The sequence below is a fragment of the Peromyscus eremicus genome, chromosome 6 (genome assembly GCF_949786415.1).
Source record: "Peromyscus eremicus chromosome 6, PerEre_H2_v1, whole genome shotgun sequence".
NCBI lineage: Eukaryota > Metazoa > Chordata > Mammalia > Rodentia > Cricetidae > Peromyscus > Peromyscus eremicus.
The window spans coordinates 94,076,002-94,103,479 of record NC_081421.1 but is presented as its reverse complement, the minus strand read 5'-3'; the positions used below and the strand labels follow the sequence as shown (position 1 = coordinate 94,103,479).

General features: G+C 37.9%; 1 protein-coding gene across 4 annotated transcripts in view; it reads left to right on the top strand.

Moving 5' to 3' along the window:
* The window catches only part of Fnbp1l (formin binding protein 1 like), a 79,511-nt gene extending 60,104 nt beyond the window's left edge, over positions 1–19,407 (top strand). For 2 of the 4 annotated variants that reach the window (XM_059266184.1, XM_059266186.1), the window contains 7 exons: positions 917–1,120; positions 9,754–9,863; positions 11,971–12,103; positions 12,406–12,500; positions 14,152–14,300; positions 15,755–15,913; positions 17,698–19,407. In XM_059266184.1, the coding sequence (XP_059122167.1) occupies positions 917–1,120; positions 9,754–9,863; positions 11,971–12,103; positions 12,406–12,500; positions 14,152–14,300; positions 15,755–15,913; positions 17,698–17,807 (960 nt within the window). In that variant the 3' untranslated portion in view covers positions 17,808–19,407. Of the gene's footprint in view, positions 1–916; positions 1,121–2,442; positions 2,602–6,906; positions 6,922–9,753; positions 9,864–11,970; positions 12,104–12,405; positions 12,501–14,151; positions 14,301–15,754 lie in introns of all 4 variants that reach the window. The other 2 variants (XM_059266188.1, XM_059266185.1) reach the window with 2 other exon arrangements.
* The last annotated feature ends 8,071 nt before the right edge of the window (positions 19,408–27,478 follow it).

Genomic DNA, 27,478 nt, shown 5'->3' with positions numbered 1-27,478 from the left:
ATAAATGGGGTGTAGTTCTGCAGTTGAAGTTAATGAAACGGTTTCCCAGTCTTTACTTAGGAATGAAGTAACCTAAGGAATACTTAGTTCTTAATTATATTCTGTATGAGAAAGCCTTATGTAAGTTAGATTGCTACAATGTGTTGAACTCTAAAATTCTGATTCTTTAAAAGAAACTTTGCATCCCTTTTCTTAACAGTTAATTTTTTAGTCTAATCCAAGAGTATAACCTTTGAACTGTGTTTAACTTACAGTGTTATTCTAATGAAAGTTTAGAGAAGGATGTAGTTAGATCAATCCAGAACTGTCAGAGTTGCCTTCAATGTAAGTGTTATTGTTTGTGCTGAGCAAGAAACAAAGGTGTGTGGAATAGGAGGAGGAAGAGGGCATCAGGATTCAAGGACACAACACAGCCCTGTTCTTGAGGACCTAGATCTAGAAGCATCACAGCTTAGCCAAAGTGTAGCGTAGTGTAGATCTGGTTATTTCTGAGTAAATGCCGAGTGAGTCACTAAGAAGCATGGGCAGGCAGACACTGACGTTCCAAGGGGATAATGAGGAAAAAGAACTAGTCTTGGAGGAGTGTCAGGTATGTGCCCTGTACTCTAGTCTTCACAGAAAGTCAGTCAGTCAGTATTAGTGAAGAGCCTACCTGTAACTAATTGAATTCCTAAACTTAAAAAGGGAAAAGCTTTTTAGTTTCTTTCATCGATAGTTCCAAAGTGTGTGTGCTACTTTTTTTTCAATTGGGATCAACATATTGAATGCTTATTGCTGTAGGGAGAAGTTAGATTCTTTAAACCTTTGGTGATTACTGTAGATCTATTACTTTAAGCCGTCGTTTGAAAAAAAAGGTTTGAAAGCTATTGTACTATGATCAAATAAAATGGTTTAAAAATGTGTTTCTTATTTATAGGATTCTCAAATGGTAGTAGACTCCTTCAAATCTGGCTTTGAACCTCCAGGAGACTTTCCATTTGAAGATTACAGTCAGCATATTTACAGAACCATTTCTGATGGGACCATCAGTGCATCCAAACAAGAGGGTGGCAAGATGGATGCCAAGTCCACAGTAGGGAAGGCCAAAGGCAAACTGTGGCTCTTTGGGAAGAAGCCAAAGGTAAAAACCCAGAGTCCCCATGTGCTGATCAGACTCTTACTTAGTCTGTAGTTAAGTTGAAGATGTTGGGTGGATAATAATTACCACTAATAGAAGAATAACTTCATTGAGCTTGAATGATTCAATTAATCTTTCACTATTTAGAAAACAGTACCTTAATGTTGAGCAATTAATAATGTGGAAGTATTAACTAAGTTTAATATCTAGTTAAATTAGATGTTTTTGAAATTCCTTTGCATATAGTTTCTGTCAGAATTCTAAGGCAGTGTTTTACTATTACTACTTACTATTACAATGGAAATTCTTAGTTGAAATGAATGATTAAACTCACCAATAATAAATGTCAAGTTAGATGTTATAGTTCACACTACTATAACTTTTTATTATCCATGTGCAATTTTAATGAGAAGGGCTCAATGTTCTTGATTAACTTTAGCTTTAAGAACCTCTAGTTACTAAGAGAATCTTAGTCTCGACTTCTTGTCAAACCCCAGATTTTGATGTGCTGTTAATTTTAGGAAGCTAAACATAGCTTAACACATGAGCAAATGGAGTAGATGAGTATTTCATCTTTGTGTCAACTTAGTGATTGTGCCATACCAGTAAGGGGAGATGCAGTCCTTCAGTCGGATATGCTGTACTCTTAAAGTACACTTAATTTAATCCATTGTGTTGAACTTGGCATATGAAGGTATAGAAAACTCAGATTACCTATCTGTAAGTATCTTTACCACATTTGTAGATAACTTGGGCTTCCCTATGTTTTTAATAATACTGTCCTGTCATGAAAGCGAGCAGTGAGACCTGCTTTGGTCCCAGCAGAGTAGCTAGAGCAGCTTGGAGAGGTACGAATGCCAACAGAGACAGCCCGAGAGGAGAGCTAGGGACATGATGGGGAGCTGCCTGCCTATTTAGGGTAATTAGATACAGTTTTGGAAGAATTTTGTGTGATAACTTTAACTATAGCGGCTGCCTTTATCTCTTGACAACTACAAGTTAAATATAACCCTTATAGGAATCCATTATGGTGCTAATATGCTAGAATCCAGAAATTTTTTTAATCTAGGTTATATTGTTCTCTCTAACATAATTTGTATACTCTATATTTTTAATCCAGCTTGTTAAAAAAATGAAATCATATTGTTTAAAAGTAACTGACTTTTAAAAGATAGTTTTGGCAAAACTATGTTTACTCTATTTTCATAGAAAACTTTATTTGAAGTGTATTTTGTGAAAAATATGTTGCCAGAAATAGAATTTTCATTTAGGAAAAAAACTATTCACGTTTGGCTTATTGATTCCTTTCTTTATTTCCATATTAGCCACAGTCCCCACCCTTAACCCCTACTAGTTTATTCACATCCAGTACTCCTAATGGGTCCCAGTTTCTCACATTCTCCATTGAGCCCGTGCATTATTGTATGAATGAAATAAAAACAGGGAAGCCCAGAATTCCTTCTTTCAGAAGCCTCAAAAGAGGGGTAAGTTTAATAATGGGTTGAAATGCATGATGGCCTAATTGTGTGTGTAGTGTGGCTTTTTCAATACTCTCCACCCTCATTATAAGGCTCTCTCCTATAAATACATAGTTTAAAGTCACCACAGAATTAAGTATAGCTGCCCTCAAGTAAAAAACAACTCCTCTTTATAACATTCGAAATGTTCAACCATAAAAAATGGTATTATAAAGAGGGTGCTGGGTACAATCATATTTTAGCTTTTTTTGTTTATGTGAAATCATATGTCCACCATTGTCTTGTAATGTATTTACATTTTTAAGACTTTCAGTAATTTGTCACTGGAGTTGCTTTTGTAATGACTTGTCACTAATGCTGACTTCACCTACCAATTTTATAGTCTTGTTTTGTTGACAGTAAAATGTCAAGCTTGATTTTAATTGCCCTACTTACTTTAGACACTTAAAATATAATTTTAATACCTTAATAAAAAACAAAAAAGTCGACGTAGTAGTGGAACACACCTTTGTAATTCCAGCACCTAGAAGGCTGAGGTGGGAGGATAGAATTTGAGGCTAATCTCAGTCACATACGGAGTTTAAAACCAGTCTTCTCTGCGCAGAGAAATGATATCTCCAAAAGCAAAAAATTTTTTTAAAAAAGATAAGTATATTAAATACAAAGTGTTATACGTCAAATAATATATTAGAAGGTATCTATTAAATTATAAACCCTATGAAATATTTAAGTATTATTAGTAATGTTCATGTGGAATTTGTTTTCTTGAACAACAACAACAATAAAACCATTTTACTAGGGTTTTTCCTTTATTCTCTTTTTTAATTGGCTAGCCTTAGACATCTGCTATTCCTAAGAGTACTCTCCAAACGGAAATGGACAGACTAGTAAAATTCAGATACATTATTAAGCTGTGTTTTAGCAATGACTGTTACACTACTAATGAATAGTGATACTCCATTATATTAGTAAGGCTAATTTTTTTTTCTTGGTTCTGAAGATTGAGCCTAGATCTTCATGTATATGAAGCACTTACTCTATCACTAAAATACCCTCCTAGCCCCTAATTTTTTGTTTTTATGTTTGATTTTTTTTTAAGTAGCACTCTTAATTACATAGCGATAATTTTAAGTTAATTTATAAGATTTTTGGCCATTTGAAAGACATAGATGTCATACAGTATTTACCATCTAATTATTAACAGTAATAGTGTGCTCTTTCCTTTCTGTAACTTTTCCCAAAATTAAAATGCATTTTAGCCATCTGAAGAACAAAATCTATTTGTTTAGGGCGAGATTGCATTTTTATCTAACCATGAAGACAGAATGAGAAGCTTCTCTGATGGCAGTAATGCAGAGACTATCCCCGTGTATCTTCCCACTGCAACTCCATTTCCCCTCACCTTAGCTAACTGAATGTGGGTAATAGAGGGAATTGATGACCTTTAGAAAGGTCCCCACAGATAAATCTCTGTTTTATGACAAGCATCCTGGCTGTCAGTTTGGAAAGCTGTTTATGCTTGCTTAAGAGATTTTACTTGGGATTTCTTTTGCCATAGTTATGAGGTAGAATTCCTAAGTTGCTTCTCATAGATATATGAAGCAAATTTAAATTATAAGGAAAAAAATTAAAGCAGTTAGAACTTTAAGGCCTGGAGGAGAATCTTAAATGTGTGACATTCTTATTGAACAATTAGCAGCTAGAATCTTAGAACTACAGCACTTAACAGGTTGTTAGCTTGCTTATTATTTGTTTTATTTTCATGTTACTTTAATTTAAATAGTCATAAATTGTTTTTATAATTTTTGAAAACTGAAATCTCCTTCACATCTTGGTTACCATAATAACCACAAAGAAGGCAGTGTGCAAGTAGAAACTAGGACAGATGAACCCAACTAGGGGATTAGAGAACAGAGCAGGGTGGAAAGTGTTTATCTTGGGATTGAGAAATTTTTATATTTGACCAATTTGATTGGTCTTTGGAAGTTTGCTAGGTAATATTTCAAAATTAATACTAGAGACAGATGTTTTCTTTCCACTTAAGAATTCCACGAGGAAAGTAAACCTTAATAAACTGGTATTTTTACATGGATTTCAGTCCAGTAAGTTTACAATGTAGGTGTATATACTCACTTTTAAAGAAAAACTGGTGTATGTATGCAATCTCATAATTAACAATTTGAAAAACGTTACATCAGAGCGATGATTTTGAGTTTGACAGTGGTGCCACTGGATCTGTCCTAAGTATAAGGTTCTATAATGCCCTCTGTGATGTCAAGCTCTAAGCTTCAGTGACTGTTTGGGAAATACACCCAAATTTCATTGCTTAATACACATATTAACATTTTTAAACTACTTTTTTTTTTCCATAAACATCCCTTTTTAAAGTAATAGAATTACCTAGCTTATAATAGCAGTTCATGTTTGTGTTTTCATAATCTTAAAGAGTTTTAGAGTTACTCTTTTAAGCTTTTGTATATTCAGAATATAGTTCCCAGGGTTTTGGCCTGTTTCAAGATGAAACACACCTAGTTATTTTCATTCCTTCACTTAATGTTAGTTCTCCTGTATTCTATAGTGCCTTAAGATGCAGTGATTATATGAAATTTTCTAATTTGTAAACTATTTCTATATGAAGCTCTGGTATTTTTGTGTTGAACATGTACTACTTTAAAACAGATTACGTTTGTACTATATTTACAGAGAACTTTAATTTTCAGTGAACTATAAATTTATTTTCTGCTTGTTAGTAAAACTAGACAAGCTAAAATAGAAACATTTGATATTTCAGGTATAATTATCCTGTTTTCTCTAAAAGATTAAAATATACATTAGGAAAGTAATTATATCACCCAGTAATGAAAGTTAGTATAAAAGATATGGCAACTCATTTGACTAGTTTATTCCTTCTCATATACAATTTTGTTAGTGTTTAAAGAATACTGTGACTATCTTCCTTAATTTAAACCTTTTTTTCTCACTGAATTTTGTGATAGCAAAATAAATTGATATTTTTCTTCTTTAAACTACTGACAGTCTAAAGAATGTTAAGCTTAGTTTAGAAAGACAATGGATAACAAATGTCATCTTTTCGTCATAATCATTAATATACATGGCCAACTCATCAGAGATAAGGGGTAGATATTTTTACTAGATATTTATTAAATTTCTTTAAATTTTTATGTGAAATTTTATCTGACATCTATTTTACCTTTCTTTAAAAGAACATTATGCTTTAGAAAACAGAGAAAATGCATTTTTTTATGAGGGTCCTGGGGATTGAACCCATGGCCTTGCACATGTGAGGCAGATAGCCTGCCACTGACATGTATCTCCAGGCCCCCAAAATCAAGACGACATTCTAAGACTTGCTACTGTGATAAGTGTGAAGACCTGTAAGATGCATATTCTAGGCCACTGTGTGTGTGCGCGCGCTTGTGTATGTACTCATGTGTGATACATTTTGTGCCATTTGCAGAATCCTGTGTCAAAGTGGTTTATGATATTTTGATTCTATAAGAGCACCTGTAGTTGACCTCTTCAGACTCTGTTCATATCTTCTGAAAGGATAATCTTTATTCAGTTTGCTAAAACTGAACTTACGGATTTAGTGCTGTTTTTCAGGCACATGGATTTCAGAATGAAACCTTAAAAATAGAAAATTTATTTTCAAAGCAAAACCTAACCTGTATCTTTGTGTCTACTAAGTATGTAGAGAGAATTTCGTACAGGGTAAATCATTTGTTGTTTTTATTTTAAAAAATAGCACCTTAAGAATGTTACCTTTACCAAACTTTGATATATTTAAACCCAAAATAGTGTTTGAAGTATGAAACTAAAGGAAATGATGCTTTCTTTAGTGCATTGGGAAGGACATTCTGGTTTTTAAACTTTTTGTAGATTCCTTTGAAATGGCTAACATTAGATCTTTTTGATTCAACACATTTCAAATATCAGTGTTTCTGAAAATGAATGATCTGAATAAATACCTTCATAAAACTTTCTTCAAAAGAGAAGATGTGATACTGCAGGACGATTCACGTTTGAGTTTAGTGAAATTAGAAAATATCTGCCCATTATCATTGTGTGCTTTCCTTCCTTTTTCTTTTTTTGTGCAAATGATTTGCTTTCCCAAGTGTGCTTAAAGCTTTTTTTTTTTTTTTTTTTTTTTTTTTTGGCAGAATTGTTTGGATTGTAAAGTGTATATAATTTATTTTAATATTGTAAAAAATGTAGGTTATTGCATCTTCTGTATTATGATTTCATGTGAATAATTTACCATTTCTTTCTGTTTTCCATTGAACTATTCAGTGGTCGGTGAAGATGGTAAGCCCTGTGTGCTGATCTCTATACTGTGCCAACATTAAATAATCTCAAAGCATGGTTTTGTTTAATTCAGAACAAGTGTTAAAGCACTTCCCGCATTTTCAACTTGTATGTTCTTTTCTTCCTTTTATAATTCGTAGTCCAGCCTATGCCAATGCCTTTTGGGTGTCATAGATTTGACAATTATGTGGTTAACTGTCATCAGCCCATCAAATTCTTAAATGTTATTAGATGGAGTCCATATCATGTTAAAGAGAATTTAAAATTTTTTAATAAAATTTTAAAATTTACATGGTGAGCAAAAGTTCATGTTATACAGAAGTAAAGTTTAGAAAAAAAATTTCTTTTTAAATTGACTTTTTTAAAAGATCATAAAAATTTAATGTTTACTTTATCATAAGAATTATTAGGTTTGTCTAATAAAGAAAAAAAAGTTTGTTAGTTTCATTATGGACTCAGTGCTTTGTTTAGAAGCACAGGTAATCTGTTTTGTGTATGAGTGTGTGTGAGTGTGTGTCCCCATCCCTCAATGTTTGAAGTATTCCAATATACATTTATTCACACAAATTGATGAATTGACGTTATGAAGAAGTAATCCTCAAATTATTGGGTTCTTGTATAGAAAACTATGCACACAGATTTAGAGAGCAGGTTACTGTTGTAGACATTTGTAGTTGAGACTTTTGTAAGTTCCTTGGTAGGAAGAGAGGTTGTTCAATGCCTTGCATGTTGTTTTGAAGTCCTTGATAAATAGAATGGGCTTGCTTCCTGCGCTTATGTAAGAGCGGGTTATAATGTTGATGGGATGTTAGAAGTGCAAGTGCCCTGATACCTGTTGTTAAGACATTTGATGACAGAGTTGCGTTAGGGATAGACTGATGTTTGGAGATGGATAATGGCCAGTTTTACCCCCAAAAAACTCATTACACTGAAATGTATTTCTTTGTTTCCTTAAGCAATTTTCAGGCTTTTCAGAAACATTTTTCGAAACACAAATTGGAAGGTTTTCTTTGTACTGTTACATGATAGTGTAATCCCTGGACCCCAAATTAGAATGAATCTAGCAAATTATATTGATCATTAACTAGTAAACTTAACGGAACTTTATGTAGGAAATTTTTATATTCTGTTATTGACATTGCTAGTATATATCTGTACCTGATATCAAACAAATGCCACCTAAAACAGGGGCCTCACTTTTAGTCATCATCCTTGTTGAATGCCCATAGTGTGTAGACCACTGAGAAAAGATTCAAAGAGGTTCTTGTTTTAAGTAACTAACATTTGCTCATGGCTTTTCCTGTGAGTTTCCTCGTTTAAAAGTAAATAATGTAGGCATGGAGAGGTGGCTCAGTCCTTTACAGAGAACCCAGGTTCTAGTCCTAGCACTCATATAGCGGCTCACAACTGTCTGGAACTCCAGTTCCAGAGGATCCCATGCCCTCTTCTGGCCTCGGCAGGAATGAGGTGTATGTACCGACATGGATGCAGGCAAACATACATACACATAAAATAATAAAATAAAATAAATAAAGGTAAATAAAGTGCCCTTGTACATAGTGAAATCAAGCTATTAAGCATATGTTAAAGGTATTAGTAGCCCAGAGAGCAAGAATACATTTTATTTTGTAAGCGTGTCTCAGCAGCACTTTAAAAAATTGAATAATATTCATATTCAACCATTTTGAAATGAAAAGTAAGTGTTAATTTTTTGGAATGTAATATGTTAATACAGGTTATATTAAATGGATTCAGTAGTTAATAATGTTTTGTTATGGTCACTAATAATGTAACTGAAGGAACAATGACTAAAATAATATTTAAGAGGAAAATGGAACCAAGTATAGCGACACACTCTTGCAACCCAAACACCAAGAGGCTAAGACAGAAGGCCTGGGAGTTCAGGGCTGGGCAACACAGTGAGGCATAGTCTTCAGGAAAAAGACATCATTAATAGAAAATCTATACCTAGATACTAGTACTTCATTTACCCACATTCAGAAGCATTGAAACCTTTCTAAGCCAGCGATGACACCTGAAGGATGGTGTCACATGTTCGTAATGGTAGCACTTGAGAGACAGGAGCATCTGAGTTCAAGTGATAGGCTATAGTTAAGAGTCTGCTGTCTCAACCAAATAGAGAGAGAGGGAAGTGGAATTACATCTTTTAGAAACAGCTGAGGTGTGTCATTCAGTTTTACAAAAAGAAGATTGGAAATGTATTCCATGTTATGAATATAATTTCCAGTCTGTAGACTGTACCTTTAATTTTTTTAATGATCAGATTTTGTTTCCAAAGAATGGTCTAATAAATGTAATCATTCAAAAACTCTTTGCAATATTGAAATATACTTCTTAAATCAGTTGTCTTTATGCGGTAAGTTGTTTATCTTGCTTGCTCAGTTATGAATTTTGTATTTTTATTTTGCATATTCATGGTATTCAGAATGTCACGACAGTGGATTTTATTCATAAGGCTCTATGTAAGAGTACATGCACAGTAATAAAATAATATAAACAAAAAATGTTATGTGTTCCCATTCTGTTGTTGCTGTAAGAAGACTCATGTGTTTAACTCTGCCAAGACTTGAAAGAGTGTGATAGACTTATTACTCACCTGTATTTGGTGAGGTTTCTGTTTTTCTTTCTGCCTGTTTTCATGTTTTTGTAAGTATTGAAATTTAAGCTTTTATTTTTACTAATATACCTATATAAATTTTCTAAAGATTGAGGCTAACTAAAAAAGTTAGTAGTCATATTTTATAAAAAAGTAAAGTTAAAAAATAAAATACCTAAAAATGTCTGTAATAATGACTTAGACTCTCTTTTCAGGGCCCAGCACTAGAAGATTTCAGTCATTTGCCACCAGAGCAGAGGCGTAAGAAATTACAGCAGCGCATCGATGAGCTTAACCGAGGGCTGCAGAAAGAGTCGGACCAAAAGTAGTGTTCCCTTAAGTCCTCCTTGTTCTTCTTCCAGGGTCCGATGTGATGATGTGTATACGTGATACATAGACTATTTCAAAATCATCCATTCTGGGCTGGGGGTATAGTTCAGTGGGAACAGTACTTGCCTAGCATTCATGAGGACCTGAGTTTGATCCCTGTCATCCCCCTCCCCCCAAATCATATATCCCAAATGAAACACTTTTTAAGACTTTTCAAAAAGATTTGTTTATTTTTATTCCAAACGTATGAGTGTTTTATCTGCATGTATATCTATGCATCACTTGCGTGCCTAGTGCCTGTAGAGGCCAGAAGACCTCTGGAACTGGAGTTACAGTGGTTGTGAACCTCCATGTGGATGCTGGGAATAGAACTTGGGTCCTCTGGAAGAGCAGCTAGTGATTTTAACTTCTGAGTCATCTCTCCAGCCCCTGAAATACCACCCCCTGCCGCCTTTTTTTTTTTTAAGGGAAAAAAATACACTACCTACACTAGAAAACTTTATGGTTTATATATTATTTAGGCAAAAACCAAATGTCAGATTTTTTTTTTAATTGCAGATTTTTGTTAGTTGCTATTAGAGTTCCTTCCATAAATTTGTAAAAACAAAACAGAAACCCAAAGCATGGTAATTCATTGTCAAGAGTAGTTTTAGGAGCACTAACCACCTCTTATATTTTATATATTTTTAAAATTATAAATTGAGTTCAGTACAGTTGTTGGAGGGATTATATACACTACTCATCAAGCATTTTACGTGGAGTATGTCATTCATTAAATCCTTCAAAATAGCTATCTGAGGTTGATCTTACTATATAAGTGGAGAGTGGAACTTGGTTTGAAATTCTGTAAACTAGTAATAGGACAAAGGAGGAAAGTATAGGACGGGTCAGGAAATTCTGAACTACCGTCTATAGCATTCTGTTGGTAGTGGGGGTGGGTGCTAGGACGTTAGCACCTGTACTAACGGGCACTGAACTTACGGAATGAGTAGATCAGAGATGAGGAGAGGAGACAAGGAGACTCGTTAGGGAACTAACTTGTAGATACTGAGAGAGCTATAAAATTAATTGGAAAAAAAAACAAGAAAAATAAATTTTGAGTTGGAGGTAATAGTTTTGCTTATGTTTTGTGGAAAATCCACATGGAAAGTATCTAGTTAAGTTTGGAAATATACATTTAGAACTTAAGAAAAACTAGAGAATCCTCTGAAGATGAAAACATTCTACAGAGGAGTGTAGGATGAGATGAGAAGAAACTTCTTGTCATCTTATGTAACAGACATTTAAAAGTTGAACAAAAGGAGAAGCAGCCAGTGAATGATTGTTAAGGAAGCAGAGGCGAAGGGGAGAAATGGAAACTAGAACCCTTAGGTCAAGAAGCAAAAGAGTATTAAGGAGCGTCAGTCAAGTGTCAGGTGCTAGTGGCCGACAGCATGATTGGGCATCACCTAGGGTAATGTGACTGGAGAAGAGGGGCAGGCGGAGAGGGATGGCACATAGCTGAAGGGCACGGTTAGAGATGCTACTGCTATTTCTAGCCCAGGAGAGTGGGAGGACAGTGATGCTCCGGGAAATGAGATAAGGAGTGCTAGGGGAATAGTGTTGCTCAGTGCAAATATAATTAGTTTGATGTAGAGCCAGGTGTGGTGTCACACATCTGTAATCCTAGCACATGGGAAGAGCAAGAATTTAAGGCCAGCCTGGACCACCTAGTGAGTCCCTGTTTCAAAATAAAGCAAACTAGTGAATTTGATTTGGGAAATGATGAATGTAAGAACAGTGTGGAATATTCTACTAGCTGTTTATTAAGCCCATGTATGTATAAGTTATATAAGACCTGAGAAATGTGTTTTATATTAGAAGTCTTTTAAATGTAAACACTCAAGCACACTCATGTTTTACAAGTCTTCCTTAAATTACTGACTATACATATTCATATACATAACTGTATATAATATATAGTCAGCCTTATGTGAATTGTCTTTATTAGGATACATTTGTCTAAACTTAGAAATGTGACTTTTTAAGGTTGAGATAAACTTTAGTCTCCAGTGAAACTCTAAATGGATGTTTTAATTTTGTGGTTTCCTTTTGTTTCTCAGAGAAGCACTCAACAAAATGAAGGATGTATATGAGAAAAATCCACAAATGGGGGATCCAGGAAGTTTGCAGCCTAAATTAGCAGAGACCATGAATAACATTGACCGCTTACGAATGGAAATCCACAAGAATGAGGTGCATTTGTTAACTCAGCAGTCTGAGATAAAAGTATATTTTAAAATGTTTTCTAGGCTTTATTGTGATAGATTAGATTTTGCCAGACTTATATACCAATATTTATGTTTAATTTTAGAATTTGTAGACTGAAAATATCATTATGGCATATAATTAACAAATTAACAGCCTACCGATTTTGTTATTTGATGTCTGCATTAGAATAAAATTTCTCTAAGAATCATCAAGTCTCACAGTACATTTAAATTTAGGGTGCCTTAGAGGTTTCAGACTTACTGAGCTGTCTTTTTTTTCTCCTGAAGGCATGGCTCTCTGAAGTCGAAGGCAAAACGGGTGGGAGAGGAGACCGAAGACACAGTAGTGACATCAATCATCTTGTGACACAGGGCAGAGAAAGGTCGGCGTTTTGTCTCACTTTCATTTCATTATTCATTTCATTCTCAGCCTTTTTTGCCCCATTAGTAAGCTTGGTGTTAACTAACAGTCGTTTGAAAGTGTTTTGAACCTTAGGTAATGGCTGTAGGTAAATTGGAAATTTCATCTTGTTCCATTCTAGTTTATTATTACATCCCTGAGCATCTAAGGATAAAAACAACAACAACAACAGCTAGCAGGCCTAGGAACCTCAGGGATGGGAGAGATTCCCTTAAGGTCTTTATGGAGTTGGTTAGCTTAGGATGGGAGGTAGAGTGGGGGATGCTGTCACATTGCTTACAGTTTGGAAGAAGAAAAGGAGCTATGTCTCAGTTTGGACAATTTTCAACTTAGCTTTTGCAAGGTCTCCATATTGCTTATGACATGTCTTCCTTTTTTTTAATCATTAAAAAAAAACAAAACACTGAACTGGGCTTCATCTTTGAGAAAATTTGAGAGGCTTAATATCAGATAGTGTTTTACTAATTACAACATAATTCATGCAAGCCTATTTTTCATATTTCCTTAATCTCAGTTTCCTAAAATCGCAGAATGGAAGTTAAAACACACACTGTACAGAGTTGTTGTGGACAAAGGAAACAGTGTAAGGCAGCTAATAGTGAAGCCTGATCATAGTGTGCGTTTCACGGGTGTGAGTGCCTCCTTGCCTCCTGTCCAGCTCCCGTCCCTTCAAGAAAGAGTTCTTAAGTTGTCGAGAAAGAGCCACTGATAACTGGTTTTTGTTAGTAGGTTAAAAACCCAGGTTAAATGGGTTTGGTTTCTCTAGTATGTGTGACTTTAAAATGTGGTTTTCTAACTTACCTAGGAGTGCTGTTAAATCTACTGGGGCGTGCGGGCCTGCGTTCTATCCATTCTTTTGGATTTTCTAAGTTACTGATTTCCTTTAATCAGTTGGAAACTATCTTGTTTGAATTTGGAGTCTTCTGGTTTTAAGTAGCAAAATGAATTTTTGTACTGTCTTAGAGGAAAAATGGGCTTCATTAAATAATTTAAGGAACAGCCTCGATAATATTCTTAAGGACTCCGGTTTTTTCCTACCTCTTGGCTGTCCCTCTTCTAGTACTGGGTTTGTTTTAAGACTCCATCTGATTTTTTTTTAAAGCTTGCAGTTTTTCTCCAAGTTCAAGGAGGGAAGGAAGTGAGTGTCTCTTGGGGCATCCTGGGCAGAACACTTCTGTCTGATGGTTTACAGGAGCGCTAGTGAACTGCTCACCTCTGTGCATGTGCTGTGCTCATAGCTTCTCATGAGCTGCATCATAGACACCTCACTGTGGACTGGACTGGGTGACTCTGCTGAGGAATAGCTCTGATATTAGAAAACTTGCGTCTACTACATTATTCCATTTCATCTTTAGATTCTGTAATAGTGAGATGTGTTTACTGAGCATTGCTCTAGAACATTGTCATCTTTCAAGTGTTTACTTTAGGAAATTAAGTGAAGAATCATTTTATATTACTACAAGCAATTTACGTAGTTAATGTTTGAAAATAGAGCTCAGTATGGAAGTATGTCATTGATACCTAATTTCTCCTCCTGAGATCAACTTATAAATAATACACAAAGAGTTCTCATGTTTGTGATACTTGATCAGAGATACTTTCATGGTTTTTAGTCCTGAGGGAAGTTACACCGACGATGCAAACCAAGAAGTCCGTGGGCCACCACAACAGCATGGTCACCACAGCGAGTTTGATGATGAGTTCGAAGATGACGACCCCTTGCCTGCTATTGGACATTGCAAAGCTATCTACCCCTTTGATGGTATGGTCTTCTTAATATATCAAAGTGTATTCATCACTTCTTTTAGTATTCTTAGCTAAATGATATATTGTCAGGAAATTACATTCCTGGTTTATGAATTGCATAGTGATATAAATATAGTATTACCTCCACCTCTGCACACACAACTGAATTGAAAGAAAGTCATGTATGTTGCCAGAACCCTAATACACCTATCAGCTCTAGGTAATAGTGAATTTTCCCCAAATCCTAGATCTTAGACCTTCCTGTGCTCAAAAATTCCAAAGCAGCTTGAACATGTAGCCCAAGCCAGGCAGTAAATCACTCTTTATGCTCTTCACTGCAGCTAAATAATATCAAGAGCCAGGCATAAAGCAGAGCTGAATGCCATCATTGTGTCCTGGTTCTGCAGGCTTCTCCTTCAGATGAGAGTAGCAAAGAAAGTGGTAGCTTCTGACTGTCGTGCCTTCTCCTGTGATGGCTGGAGAACAGGCTTCGGAGGGGAGGTGTTGTGGCCCTCTCTGCAGACTTTTAAACAGTCCTCTTCTTTAACAGAAGAGCAGAATAGCATCTTCATCAACAATTGTGAAATGCTCTATAATTTAACACCCTTCTCCATGTGTTGGTTTTACAATTGAGTAAAGTCTTCAGTTACTCTTTACTTTTAGAAAATATGTTTAAAGGGACAGGGAGATCCCCTAGTGGGTAAAGGCACTTGCCACCAAGCCTGAGGACCTAAGTTTGTTCCCGGGGACCCATGTGGTAGAAGAGAACTGATGCCTGAAGTTGTCCTCTGATCTCCACACTTAGGCTGCAGCACGTGCTTACACACACACACACACACACACACACACAGGTTTTCCATTTTCATGTATATGTGTGGTATACATATGTGTGTGTTTGTATATATGTGGGTACATGTGTGTATGTGGGTGCTTGTACATGTGGAGGCCTGGGACTGGTATTAGGAGTCATCCTTAATTGTTCTTTCACTTTATTCAGGAGTCTTTCAGTAGAACCTGGAGCTCATTGATGTGGCTGGTCTGGCGAGCCAGCTTGCTCTGAGGAACCCCTCTGTTTATATTTTTTCTTATGTTCCACTCTCTCACCCCCCTACTCTTTCCTGATCCCTACTTCATGAAGTTTTTGGATAGGCACTGCTCAAATTTGGGGAATTAGAATTGTGAAATAGTGATTAGACTGTTGCCTGTGGCCCAGTTACTGAATGATTATACAGCAGATGACTGTCATCAGCCTCGTGGACGCTTTGTGTAGTTCAGATGAGAGTGTGTACAGTTACGTTGAGTAAATAGAAAACATTACAGGAAGGATGCTGCTTGTGACAGTCTCTGGGCTCTTGCATCTAGGTACTATAAAACTTAATAGTAGTTTGTATTAGTATGTTGTATTTATGACTTTATTAATAATTACTGTAGTGTTTTAATTCTGCTCTTGCTTTGAAAACTTTGACCTAGGGCATAATGAAGGTACTCTGGCAATGAAAGAAGGTGAAGTTCTGTACATTATTGAGGAGGACAAAGGTGATGGATGGACAAGAGCCCGGAGACAGAATGGCGAAGAAGGCTATGTTCCCACGACATACATAGATGTAACTCTAGAGAAAAACAGTAAAGGTGCAGTAACTTATATCTAAACTAAGCAGGCATCTTTGTGCCATGTATAACATAAAATGACAACACATTCCACAGGTCAGAGAAACCAAAAAGTCAAGGGCATCCGATCTATTGTTCACTATGTGAGCTGAGTGCAGGCCTGATCAGAGAGAGGTGAACACTGCCACAAGACACTCTCTCTGACGCCTTGCTGTTCAAGTGATGTCTGTGTGGAAGCTTATTTGATGCCTTTTGCTTTCTGTCCTGCCTAAGTGTGTGTAAAGGATGTGTGCTTTTCTGCCTTATAAATAATAGATTTGCTTATTAGGCAAGAATCATAGGTAGAATGTTCCCTGACCCCTTCACTTCAGAAACAACAGTGATGGTTGAATTGAAATAAACAATCCTGTTCTGAACTGGAGAAACTGATTCCTAGGAGCACCTCAGCCTAGGAGCTTGAATTTATAGCTTCAGGTTCTAGGAAGAAAAATAATAGTTGGATAATTGGGTAAAATAACAGTCATTGTCCTTGCTATTCTTCACTTGGTTTCCTAAAGAAAGAAAGTGAGTACCTGGTATATAGTCTATTTAATATGAGCTCATCATGGCATCACAGGATAAATCACCTGGTGGAGGAGCTTGTATGCAAATAAAACAGCATTGAGACCTGAACAGATTTTCAGGTCTACTGGTAATTTTCAGTGATGTACAAAGTTCATTCCAAGTTAATCTTAAAGTTGTACTTTTCACTTGAAGATGTCTTTTAGGAATATTACATTAGTGCTCATTTAGCATTTGGCAGTTACTTGTAAGAGAAACTGAATCTAATTCAGTGAAGGTAGAGGACAGTCTGCAGTAGAGGAAAATGCTGGCAATGTTGACTCGTAGAGGAGAAACATTTTCTCTACTAAGATGGAAGAAGGCCTCTGTACTACCATTGAGGGATTCATTGTAGTGGGATCATTGACTGTCAGAATAGATACCTTTTTTCCAATGTCATTGTCCAGTCAAGAGTCCTACAGTGTGGTAGTCACATGGCCACACCCTAGTTCATTGAATGGGAAAGTAAAGGGAGGAAGCAGGAACACTGGCTTTTGCTTATCTTATGTTTCAAAGCTGTCTGGTGTTTTTAGTAGCTGACTATAAAATACTTTGAGGAACATTGGGATGGACACTTTAAACTGAATGCCCCTTTTGGTCTTACCAAAGGTCTTCAGTAATTGTTTTTTTCTTTTTCCTCCTGGACTGCAGGTTCCTGAAGAGGGTTTCTGAGGAAATGGGCAAGATGTTGAAGGAGGTTACATGCAGCTGCTTTTGGGGGGAGGGTATTAGAGTTGTCAGGCTCAAAGAGAAAGTGAGAGAAGCAAGTTGCATGAATGCATGCAAATTTTTTTTACTAACTTCATTAGCATTTCCATACATTAAAATCATTATAGTACCAGTCCTTAAATTCCTAGTTCACAGTTGTTCACATGGAAGAAGAAGAAGAAAAAAAAAAAACAGCAATGGCTGACCTCTTTTTTCATTTCTTTTACTGATACCAAATCAGAAAGAATGCAGAGCTGTCTTAAAGTTCGTCTTCCTTTGGGCGGTCCCAATGGACTGGCTCCATCCAGCTCTGTTTTGATTGGCTTTTAGACCTGTCGTCTGGTAGAACCCTTGCCATTTGTCAGTGTCTGCCTGCGCCACCTCCGTGCTTGCTTAACATCCTGTTGCATGTGTAGAGTGATCTGGGCTAGAGTTTTCAGGCATGTCTTTGTAACCCCTGTTCTTGTCCAAGCCTTTGTTTCGTTTTGCATTTGTAGTGCAAATCACGTTGTCAGACGTCAGCACTAATGTTTCCACCTTAGTGTTTGTGTATGCTGCTACAACTTCCCCCTGCAAACCTTCCAGTTCGGGCATTGTGAAGACGTAGTGTGACTGTGAACCTGAAGTGTTTCTGATAAGAAAAAGAAAACATCTCTGCTCTAGCCTACAGCCCAGTTAACGAACTCTGTGACATGTGACACATCTTCAGCACCTCAGTCTGGGAAGAATCTAGTCAGCACTGAAGTCCTGGCATAATAAACACAGAGGATACAATCGCACCACCGAAAGGACTGTTGTCCAAAGTCAGCTGCTTCCATTCAAATGCTGCCTTAAACTCGAGTGCCTAAATCTGTCGATTGCCAACACTACCACTCCAGTATCCCACAAAGGGCTTTATGTGCCAGCTCAGTGCTCCTCCTCTAACTCTGCGGCGGCGGCGGTGGTGGCGTCACCGCAGCTGTGATGTAGCCTCGGTAGGTGGCTTCTAGAGCTCTACCATGTGCAGTGGTGCATCTTCAAAGTTATGCATCCAGCTAAAGACCTGTCCAAGTCCATTTTGCTTTCATCAGTATATTTATGAGAAGTTTGATGGGCCTTCCCCTATTGTCTTTTAACGGGGTGATGATGATCTCCTTTAATTATTACAATGATAGTCTGTTTCCAAGTGATGCTTTTATTTGAACCAGATAAAATTTAGTGGAACTTTGTAATGATCTATGTGCACTTTTACTTGTAAAATGGAAATTTCTGTATGTTTATACTTGTAAATACAGTTGTCGTTAGTGCTCATGTTGTCCTGCCTCGCATTTGTGATTCTGTTAATGACTTGTATCTGAACTAATTTCTTAGTGGTCTTGTAACAGGGAGGTGGGTGGGGTGGGAGGGTGATTTGTACCACTGAAGCTCCATTAATTTGATTCTTTACTGTTTTGAGGGGAGAAAGAGAATGTGAAATGTTCTGTGTATTGTTGGATTTCAAGCAATATTTTAGAAACTGTGTGACTGCTTTAATAATTTTTCCAGTGCTATTTGAAACATACTACCAGTTATACTAAAGCTGAATGACAATTGTGTGAACATTAATGCCTTCATAAGATCAAGTACACCACTGTTATGCAGCTGACATAGAGCGTATTACCTTTGAGGCTAGTAAACTATACAGTTTTAGATATTAAATCTCGTTACAGGGTTATTTATAGAATGTGACATTATTCTATACTGACAGACTACATGAAGTAGTTTTAAAAAGTAGTGCTATTTTTGTTTCAGAAGGTAGCGGTGAGAAGGAAATGTGACTCGGCTATGTTTGTCTTCTGTACAAAGCCTGAAGTGCTTATGTTTTCTAACAATCACAGAGGGCAAAGTTCAAAGCTTTCTTAAAAAAACTGTTCTTTTCAAGCTACTGTGTGTTTTTCTAAAGCTTGGATTTGCTTCCATAGGAGGCAAATTCCTTCATGTGGAGTAGTGCAACCTATATATGGGTTATAACATTTGAAAAGACACTTGTACTTGCACAGTTTAAGTCATTCTTAAATCATTCTTAAACTTTGAACATGTAAACTGTCAAAAAAATCTCTTAATTTTGCAGTAATTTTCACTCTTTGTGCACATATTGATTTCTTAATGGTAAAATGCCTTGTTTATGATAGTGTTCTCTGTTGAGAATATTTTCATGGAATAAAACAATCTTTTCATGGTCAGTAAAATGTGTTCTTATCTTTTCCTGCTGTTTGAACCAAAGAGATATGCTATTTCGGGTTAAGTATGGTAGATAGAGTTCAGATAACTCAAAGTGGATACTAAGTTCCCAAAGTGCGGCAGTCTTTGCGAGAAGCCATCTTAGCACTTGATTCTTCTGGTTCTTAGTTTCTCCCAAGCTTTGCTAAAAGAAAGAATAGATTTTTAATTAGAGTGAATTTAATCCAGTGTAATAATTTGAGATGATCTTTACTCAGCAGTAGCCATGTGGCACAGACTTCCTTTGTCCCCATCTTCTCCCCTGCATCTGTAAGAGCTGTCCCTGGACCACACAGTCTGATCTGGCCACTGCACATTGGCCCGCATTTCCTTCCTGACTAGTTGCAAAGCATCCATGCTTCCTGGGAAAAGAAAATGCATGGAAAGAGAACATTTGCTGCAATTAGTGACACATTATCGGTGACTTTCAGGAAGTCCAGTTTCACGAGAGTCACCTCTTAAAAAGGCAACTGCTCACCCACTGCTGCAGGTTTTCAGAAGCCCAAAGGAATAAAGCTTCAGGAGAGATTGTGGGCAGTGAGAGGCTGGGATTTTTATGATGATGAAAATTGAAAGATCAGCGCTGGACTTTGGGAGTAGACACAAGCAAAACAATGAAAGTAGCAGCTAAACTTTCAAACATTACAGCTTCAAGTGAACAGAAGGGTTTTTTGTTTTTGTTTTTTAGGGTAGGGGGGGATGTCCAAGACAATAAAAAAGGCTTCTAACTATCTGGAAGGAAAAGGAGCCCAGTCCTGTTCAGAAGGATGTCACTGTGTTAGGGTTCTCTAGAGAACCAGAACTGATTAGATGAATCTGTAATACTAAAAGGTGATTCATTAGGGTGGCTTTAGAGGCTGTGGTCTGGCTAGTCCAACAATGGGCATCTCAATGGAGAGGCCAAGAATCCAATAGTTTTTCAGTGGATGTTTCAGCACGTCTTTTTTCTCTGTTGGGTGCCCGAAGTGGTAGACTCTAATCCCAGTGAAGGAATGCCTCAGCAGCAGGAGAGGAACCTGCCAGTGGGAGTGAGGACATGCAGGCAAAAAGCACCAGCTTCTTTCTGTGTCCTTTTATGTGGGCTGCCACTAGGTGTGGCCCAGATTTTGGTTGGGCCTTCCAACCTCAAATGATCCAGATTTAGGATGCGTCTTCCCAAATTAAATGATTCAATCAAGAAAATCCTTCACTGCTATGCTCAGCTGCTTTGATTTTAGTGACTCCAGATGTAGTCAAGTTGACAGTCACTGTCGGCAGTCACGGAGATCATAGAAAATAGAAAGGCACCAAGAAATTGGGAAATGGACAAAAATAAATTTTGGAGAGTAATTTCAGTTTTGAGAGCAACCGTTAAAGGTACTACTAATATCAGCATTCAGGGGAAATTTAATAGGAAACTGACTTAAGTTCTTAAGAAATTAAAGCCTCATTGTCTGGTACAGATGAAGAAGTCTAAGATATACATACGTATTGTCTTGATTTCAGCACCATTGTGACAAGAGCTCTCATTTTTATGAGATGATGTAGAGAATGGGAGCTTTTGTAACCAGCTGATTTGGTGACCCAGAATGTCAAGCCTGAAGAGAGTTTCTAAGGAAAATGTGTATGTGTGGGTTGTGAACCACACTGAAGAAGCAGCCGTCATGCAACTTAACAAGTGGAGAAGATACCATCGCCACCCCTTCTATGAGGAACTATGAAAGTCTATGTGAATTTGAGTTTGGGTTTTCCAAAATGGTTCCTCGGTTTTGTTTTGTTTTTTGTCCTCTGGACAGATGATTCTGTAGAGATGCTCCATGTGAGCAGAGCCAATGTTCGTGCTGTGTGCACTCATGCATAGCTGAAGTGAAGGCTAAATGTTGCAGCACTCCATATTGCTCAGTGGAAGGAGTAACTCAGAAAAATCACAAGGTGAAGCATGTACGTCCCAGCTTCTGTGGTCCAGTCCAGAAAGTATACGTGGTAGCCCGTGGTAGTCAGCACGTCAGGTGTGAACACTGAACAGAAAGCTAAAGTTCGCTATGATTTTTTTGTTACTTTCTTCACATGCTGAGCTACACTGGTATCATAAACCCTTGGATGAGAGGGGCCCTACTCTTTTCCCCCAACAGAAGAATTCCTTGTCCTGCTCAAGGGCCAAAAGGCTGGCTATCAGCTTGAGTTGCAGGCCCCTTGACTGAGTGCTGTGTTGCCCCTTAGAATGGTCTGAAAATTTTTACCTTATTTAGTAACGAGATCAGGCCCACCTTGTGCATTTAAGGTATGAGGAAAGGGACTCCTGTCTACTTAGAGAAGAGCTCTTTGGATGACACAGCACAGCTGTCATTGCTTTTCTCTGTCTGGTTGGTCGCCAGGATATTCTGTCTCCCTCTGCTGACCTGCTGAGAGGACCGAGTTGCTGTGACTCAGAACTAGAGGAAACCCTAGTAGATGGGTCCAGTGTGTTTTTCTTCAGCCTTCTTTCTCTCTGGTGTCTGTCCTGCTTCACAGCAGCTATTTGACAGCTCAGTGGCTTCCTGCTCGTCTGGTGTAAACGTGCAATCTGGGTGTGAAATGAGACAGGACTCAAGCCGATCAGCAGTCCCCATCTCACCGTCCCCTCTCTCTGCTCTTCCATGCTCTCTCTGGCCATAGAGCCAGCACTGAGGTGGTGTATGCGACCTGGGGTATCACTGCATGGCTCCTCTTCAGGTGCCAGACAGCACATTAGGAAATTCATGACTGAATTCAGAGGAGAAAATCACTGGAAAAATGCAGTTCCCTGTATGGAGTCACAGGAGTGCTGTGCCTTGTGCTGACTGTTGCAAACGGGTCTAGAAAAACAGGATCTGATCATTACTGGCAGTTTGGAGTACTTTTAGCTCTTAATAGTCTTATTGTGAAGTTTAGAAAGTAAAAGAACTCATTTGGTTTGTACATCAGTTTATATACTTATTTGTGTATTATGGATACAGTGTATTAACAGCTCACTTGTTATATACTTGTAGTATTCCTATGTCTTAAGATTGATTTTCACCCAAGGTTCATTGTAAGATTATCCACATACTGCATAGTTCATTTTTCTGTGTGTAATACGCTATTATACACAATTTACCCAACATTTTGGTGGGTATTTTGGCTGTTTCCTGAACCTTGTCTAGACTAAACAGTATTGCTTGAGAATATTCACATGTGTATTTATTGACAACAGGAGTTTCTCAGAAATCTATACCTAGAAGTGGAATTCCTAATATGTTTGTGGAGGTTGAATGAGAATGGTCTCCATAGGCTCGTGTATTTGAATGCTTGGTCCATGGTTGGACTTTTAAGGAAGAATTGGTAGATGTGGCCCTGGGGATGGACTTTGAAGTTTCAAAAGTCCCACCAGACCGTCTCTCTCTGCCGACAACTCATGGATCAGGTGTGAGCTTTCAGCTACTATTCCAAGCATTATTCCTGCTTGCCTGCCACCATGCTTCTGGCTGTGATGGTCATGGACTAATAACCCTCTGAAACTGTAAGCAAGCCCCCAATTAAATGCTTTCTTTTATACGTTGCCTTAGTCATAGTGTCTCTTCACAGCAACAGAAACTAAGACAGTGTTAAATTTTCAATTTTAAAAATAATGCCACATTTAACCTCGAAAGTTACTGTATTTTTACATTCTAGTAATTTCTGTGTAAGGTTTACTTGTTCTACATTCTGACCCACTCTTGTGAGTCAGGCATTCTAATCTGTTAGTTCAAAAGATGTCAAAGTTCATTGTAGTTTGGTTTTTCTCTGATTACTCATATTGGGCATCTTTACATGTATACTGTGTTTCTCTTTCTGTGTAAGTCCTTTTTTATCTTTGACTGTTATTTTTTTCCTTTGGTTGGTTGGTTGTCTTTCATGGGAATTCTTAAGGTATTAAGGGTATTAATTGTATCGTTTGTACTTGTAAACACACAGCAGCTAGATATGTAACATAAATGCCTAGTTTTGACTCAGACATTCTCATAGGTTGCATTTATCTGAAGGCTTACTTGGTGCTAAAACATCCTGAGATTATTGATAGGGTCCAGTTCTTTGAAGAAGAGGCTGGGACACTGTCAGGGTAGTATCTTACAGTGAGTGGTCCAAGAGAATGAAGAGCCGTGATGGAGGCCAAAGCCCTTTCGTACCCTAATCTCAGGTGTGATATAACATTACATTTGTCTTATGCTTGTGATCACAGTGACCAACCCTGGCATAGTGTGAGTGGAATAGTACATGGTTGTTAGTAGCAGAGGGCAGGGAACATTGGGGCCTGCTCAGAGGATACCTGTCGTACCAATCTTTTGTTAGTTCTATGTGTTGGTCATGTCTGGTTCTTTCCCAGTTATTCTTTTGTTGAAGTTCATTTTAATCCATATTAACTACTTGTTCATGACTACTACTTTTTTTTTTTTTTTAATCTACTGTAAGAAAACTCTTAGTTGGGCTGGAGAGATAGCTTAGCAGTTAGGATCATGAACTGTTCTTGTAGAGGGCTTCAGTTGATTTCTCAGCACCCACATCAGGCAGCTCACAACTACCTTTAACTTAGGTCCAGGGGACTGGATGCTCTCTTCTGACCTCTATGGGCATGCACTCACGTGCACAGTCCACCACCACCACACACACACACACACAGAACATAATAATAAAACCTCAGAATTCTTAGTTGTCTAAGGTAAATAGGATATTCTGTATTCCGAAAGTGCTGTCATTTTGCCTTTTACATGTGGTTTAATTCATCTAGATTTTCATTGTAGTATTGCACAGAACCATTTTTTTTTCCTGTTTGTTTGCTGAACTGGTTGTTTAAGAATTTGGAGAAGTCATCCTCTTCCCTGACCCCCGAGAAGCAGTGTTGCCTTCATGTATTAAAGTCCCAACAATAGTTTCTTATTTTGAACTGTAGCCTCATAGTGAGCTTTTATATCTAGCAAGACAACCATGTATCTGTTGAGTAGGCTACACCAACCTGAGATCACAATAAATCAATGTCTTGGTTTTGATATATATTTTTAAAGTTGCTGCAAGACCTGTATGGGGAGAAGAGTGGCTACAGAACCTCACTGAAGGTTACAGTTTTTCTTCTTGAAGTTGTATGTGAAGACAGGCCTATTTTGTGGTATGGTGGTTAATGTTAGGTGTCGATTTGCCTGGATTAAGGGATACCTAGAACACTGGAGGGAAAGTATTACTAGGTATGTCTGGGGTTGTTTCCAGAGACTGGCATGTGAGTTGGTGGGAAAAATTCAACCTCAGTGTAGATGGCACTACTTAGGCAGCGAGCCTAGACAGAACATAAACACAGGAACAGTGGGTTCTTTTCTGGAGCTGGGATGCTTTTCCTGCTCTCTGGCTTAACGACTCCTCTGCCCTTTGGACTCCACTACTGGTAGCATAGGCCCCCAGGGTCCTGGGCTTTTTCCCTGGACTGAAAGTTACACCATCGCTTTTCCCTGATTCTGAGGCATTTGGAGTTGGACTGAGCGAGGCTACAGCATTCCAGGGTCTCTAGTGTGCAGATGGCCTGGCATGGGACTTATTAGTCTCCATAATCAAGTAAGTCAATTCCCTTACTAACCTCCGCCCCATATCTCTATATAAATATCTTTTGGTTCTGTCTCTGGAGAGCCAGAGTGTATCTGTAACCAGCTGGTATCCTCTTTGTTGGTAGGTGTTCTCTTCGACCCTATTTAATTAGTAGAATCCCTGCTTGCCGGAGGCAGTTCAAGTTCAGCTCCTCCAAGACAGTCTTCCAGTCATTGGGCTGACTTCAGGGCTTTCTGTCAGGTCTACCTTCAAGTTTACTCCAATTTAGCTTTGCTGTACCTTTTGGGGTTGAGGAGGGGAGGGAATGTTCCAACAGAGTTTCATTCTTTTGAGCTCAATATTACCAATTATTTAGTGTTCTTTTGTGAAAGAGCTTTCTAAAGATATCTGAACCTTTCTATTGCCCAAAGTAGATGTATACCCCCACAACAATTGACAAACGTAGACTGGACCTGGTGGCACATGCCTAGAATCCCAGCATTTGAGAGGTGGAAGCAGGAGAATTCAAGTTCTAGGTCATCCTTTGTTGTTCAGCTTTCTAAGGCCCCCATGTTGTAACACCAAAATGTTCGTTGTTTTAACTCTTTGTTCTCCGGGGAGCCCACCACCCAGCTCCCAAATAAATAACACACCCAGCTCCCAAATAATTAACACATGGAGGTTTATTCTTAATTATAAATGCCTGGCTTTAGCTTGGTTTGTTTCTTGCCAGCTTTTCTTAACTTTAAATTATCCCCGTCTATCTTTTTGCCTCTGGACTTTTACCTTTTCTTACTTCTGTATATCTTACTTCCACTCTTACTCCATGGCTTGCTGTGCAGCTAGGTGGTTGGGTAACTGGCCCCTGGAGTCCTCCTCCTTCCTTTTCTTGCTCTTTCTCCCCCTCCTCCCAGATTTCTCCTATATATCCTCTCTGCCTGTGAGCCTGCCTATCCTTTCTCCTGCCTTCCTATTGGCCATTCAGCTCTTTATTAGACCATCAGGTGTTTTAGACAGGCACAGTAACACAGGTTCACAGTTTAAAAAATGCAACATAAATGAAAGTAGCACACCTTAAAATAATATTCCCCAACAATCCTTGACTACACAGTGAGCTGGAGGCCAGCCTGAACTACACGACCCTTTCTCACAAAAAATAATCCTGGGGGTCGGGGGTAGCAGAATGATTCAGTCTTCAAATTCCTGGTCTACAAACATAAACTACCTTTATGTAGGTAGTTCCTCGTTACCTACATAAAGCCAAACATGGAGACTATAACTTCAGTGTAGGCATGGAGACAGGTGGATCCCTAAAGCTCATTGGCCAACCACTGTAGCCATCAGCCCTGAGTACAGTGAAAGACTATCTTAAAACGATTAAAAAAAAAAAAGTAGAGGAAAACAGCACACCTGCTCACAAACAAGTACATAGAGTGTGCACATAGACACACACTAATGCACCTTTTAAAGGGTGGCAAACTTAAAATTCTAGGTTGTAGTAATGGAAATACAGTCTAGGATTTGAAACTAAGAGTGTCATTGTGTTAAACTGACCATATATAGAGTCTCAGACTTGGTGCTAGTAGGCAGAATTGCTGGTTACTTTGCCAACTTGACACAAATAGAAAGTCACCCAGGAAGAGAGAACCCAGTCGAGGCCTTGTCTTCATCAGGTTGGCCTTTGGGCATGTCTGTGGGACATTTTATTAAGGATTGATGTGGAAGGGCCCAGCCCTCTGTAGATGGTACCACCGCAGGCAGAAGAAGCAAGACAATAGGCATGATTCTTCCATGGCCTCTGCATTCCTCCAGGTTCCTGCGTTGAGTTCCTGCCCTAGTTTGCCTTGCTGATGGACTCTAACCTAGAAATTGTAATAAATCATTTCCAACCCCTTTGTTTTATCACAGCAACAAAAAAAGCAGACTAGGACAATATATTTAAGATGGCCATGTTGTAGTGTAATATCTAACCAGTCAGTCCTCTGAGGACTATTTATTATTGTTAAGAAACCTTCATGACTTATTTTATGGCCATAAAACTTGGAGTATGATTTAAATACTTCAGAGATAAACAAGCCAGGCATGGTGGCACACGCCTTTAACCCCAGCACTTGGAGACAGAGGCAGGTGGATCTCTTGTAATTCAAGACTAGCCTGGTCTACATGGTGAGTTCCAGGACAGCCAGGACTACATAGTGAGACCATGTTGCAAACAAAAAGACGATAAATATTTGTCTTCCTAACTGTTGGTAGCAGAATACTTTAAAATCTTATATTCAAAAATTTTTTAAATGGACAAATGGAAAGTCTATTTAAATACTAGACACTATTCTTTTTGGGCAAGCCAGAAACATAGAAAATGAGCCTGTAAGATTTGTGTATTTATCAGCTAGAGGAAACGATTAGTTCATATGCTTTTTTATATATTATAGTTGACTCAGAGTATAGAAAATACTTTATCAAAAGTGTTAGGGTTTGCCTTCACATGGAGATTCTGAGTTCATTGGGATGGTGTGG